Source organism: Puntigrus tetrazona, chromosome 14 (genome assembly GCF_018831695.1).
Source record: "Puntigrus tetrazona isolate hp1 chromosome 14, ASM1883169v1, whole genome shotgun sequence".
In the NCBI taxonomy this organism is placed as follows: domain Eukaryota; kingdom Metazoa; phylum Chordata; class Actinopteri; order Cypriniformes; family Cyprinidae; genus Puntigrus; species Puntigrus tetrazona.
Window position 1 is genome coordinate 7,796,833 of NC_056712.1, and position 2,500 is coordinate 7,799,332.

General features: G+C 38.4%; 1 protein-coding gene across 4 annotated transcripts in view; it reads left to right on the forward strand.

The window, feature by feature from the left end:
- The window catches only part of LOC122357594 (protein diaphanous homolog 1), a 96,209-nt gene that overhangs the window by 36,284 nt on the left and 57,425 nt on the right, over positions 1-2,500 (forward strand). For all 4 annotated transcript variants that reach the window (XM_043257009.1, XM_043257010.1, XM_043257011.1 and 1 more), the window contains one exon: positions 713-1,297. In XM_043257009.1, coding sequence (XP_043112944.1) covers positions 713-1,297 — 585 coding nt within the window. The remainder of the gene's footprint in view (positions 1-712; positions 1,298-2,500) is intronic.

Here is a 2,500-nt window from a genome sequence, read left to right on the forward strand (position 1 = left end):
ATACTTTATTATACATTTTTTGAGGTCTAAACAACAGTCACCTGATCTATCCTCATAGAAACGGTGATTCTTGTATCTCACCTTGTGTTTGGAGGCATTGAGACACAGATATGTTTGCTGAAAGTGACGAATGGCTGTTCAGTCGCTTTAGGTTGACCAGAGAAGTCCTTAGTGATTTGAGCAAAACCTCACGTCCGTTATCGTTAAAGTTATTTTGTCTTTATCTTGTTTCGGTTCCATAATTGGCTTTCCCTAGTCGAGAGCCGCTTTGCTGAAAGCCCTTATATGGATCTGGTTTAGGCGTGTATTCTGCAAATCACTAACCTCGTGCACACGGGTGTTCATTTAGAAATCATTGAAAACTCCAAATGAACTAACAGAAAAGCGAGTTTAAGAACGAGCACATGTTGTAAATTAGACGGAAAGTTTTCATGAGAAGTTTGAAAAGCGCACGCAATTATTAGTGAATGAGACCAATTGTTTTATTGTAGCTTCAAGTATTTTTATTTATTTTTTTTTATCAACACTTGAATGTTGATTTGGTTTTATAAAAAAAGAGCAACATAAAACTCATTGAATTTGTAATAGTGCCCCCTAGTGTATAACAACGAGAAGTGAAATTGAGGGAAGCGTTGTCATGAGTAACAAAAGAACTCTTATCTTTGTTGAGGAAAGAGTTCACGAGCGCCTCTTTGTTTCTTCTTGTTTGTAGATCGAGAACCTCTCAAAAGATCTCAAAGAAGCCAAAGAGAAGGCCGCCCAAGTGCCTGTGGCTCCGCCTCCCGGCAAATCAACTTCCTCTGTGCCGCCTCCACCTCGTCCTGGTGAGGCCTGCCTCCCTCCTCCTCCTCCTCCTCCTCCACCAGGACAGACGGGCATGCCTCCGCCGCCGCCTCCTCCACCTCTCCCCGGAGGACCTGGACTGCCTCCGCCACCTCCACCGCCTCCTTTACCCGGAGCACCTGGCCTGCCTCCGCCCCCTCCGCCCCCACCTCTTCCCGGAGCGCCTGGTATGCCGCCGCCCCCTCCTCCTCCACCTTTACCAGGCGCACCTGGAATGCCACCTCCTCCGCCTCCTTTACCTGGAGCACCTGGTATGCCTCCACCTCCGCCTCCTCCACCTGGGATGCCCGGCATGCCTCCTCCACCTCCTCCGATGGGCGGTCCTGGGATGCCTCCACCCCCTCCAGGCGGGTTTGGTGGATGGGCGCCTCCTGTTCCTCAGCTGCCTTTCGGTCTCCAGCCTAAGAAAGACTACAAACCTGAGGTGCAGCTGAAGAGAGCCAACTGGAGCAAGGTGTGGATCTTCCTACACGTCTGCACCACCTATAAATACCTCACCACTGTCACTATTAGTCTAATGACCATTAGAGAACAAGCTACAGCTCTCTAAAGCTCAAACTAGGTAATGATTTTAGAGGAGAATAAAAAAAAAAAAAGCAGTAGGCCTTGCCACACTTTTATAAATATAATAACATTATTATAAATAAATCACATCAAAAAGTGATCCAAAATCTACAGAAAAAGTTACATGTAAATTAAGGTATATTTCAAGGGAACATGTAAATAAATTATATTAAAATTATAAATCGTAATAGCTTTTTTTTGCAATACATAAAGTTTGTTTTAATTTATTAATTTAATTTATTAATTTACTGTAAAGAAAATTAATTTATATATATATATATATATATATATATATATATATATATATATATATATATATATATATATATATATATATATATATATATATATATGCATATATATGCAAAACATAGTGTAACAAAAATGTAACCGAAACATAAATCAAACTAAATATTAAATTCAGCCATTTGATGTGCCAGTGATTTAATTAAATTTTTATATATTTCGCTTCAAATTATTAGCATTTTCTTCTTAAAACAAGAAGAAAATGTATGCTAGTGGGGTAAGAAACACAAACTTTATTTGAGAGATTTTTTGAAAATAAGACTTAATACACTTAATAATAAAAAAGATTTAATAAAATACATCTGCTTCATCAGCGTGACTATTTGTTTAAAGTCTATAGAGAAATAGTAGCTGTTTAGAAAATGATTAGAGGAGAAAGGTGCCAAAAAATTGACCTTTTGATTTTAATAACAAAAATGTATTACAGAGAATAACGTTAGCTAAAATTAAAACCGTAAAAATATTACTTGAACTGAAACAATAAGGAAGTGCAATAAAATAGAAAGAAGTTGCACTTATTTTATTTTAGATACCCGTCAAGGCAACAGTTCTCATCTCAACTTATTTAAGCTGATATTTAGCTTTAATTTAATATATATGTATATGAGTATACTATATATCCTCTAAAAGCAAGACTTGTGCAGATATGGTTCTTGAGTAAATCTGATCTTGGTTTAGATACGAAACCCAAGACCAAAGTGCAGATAAAGATTTGTTGTGTGTGTGTGTGTGTGTGTGTGTGTGTGTGTGTGTGTGTGTGTGTGTGTGTGCAGCACAGCCGTAGTTT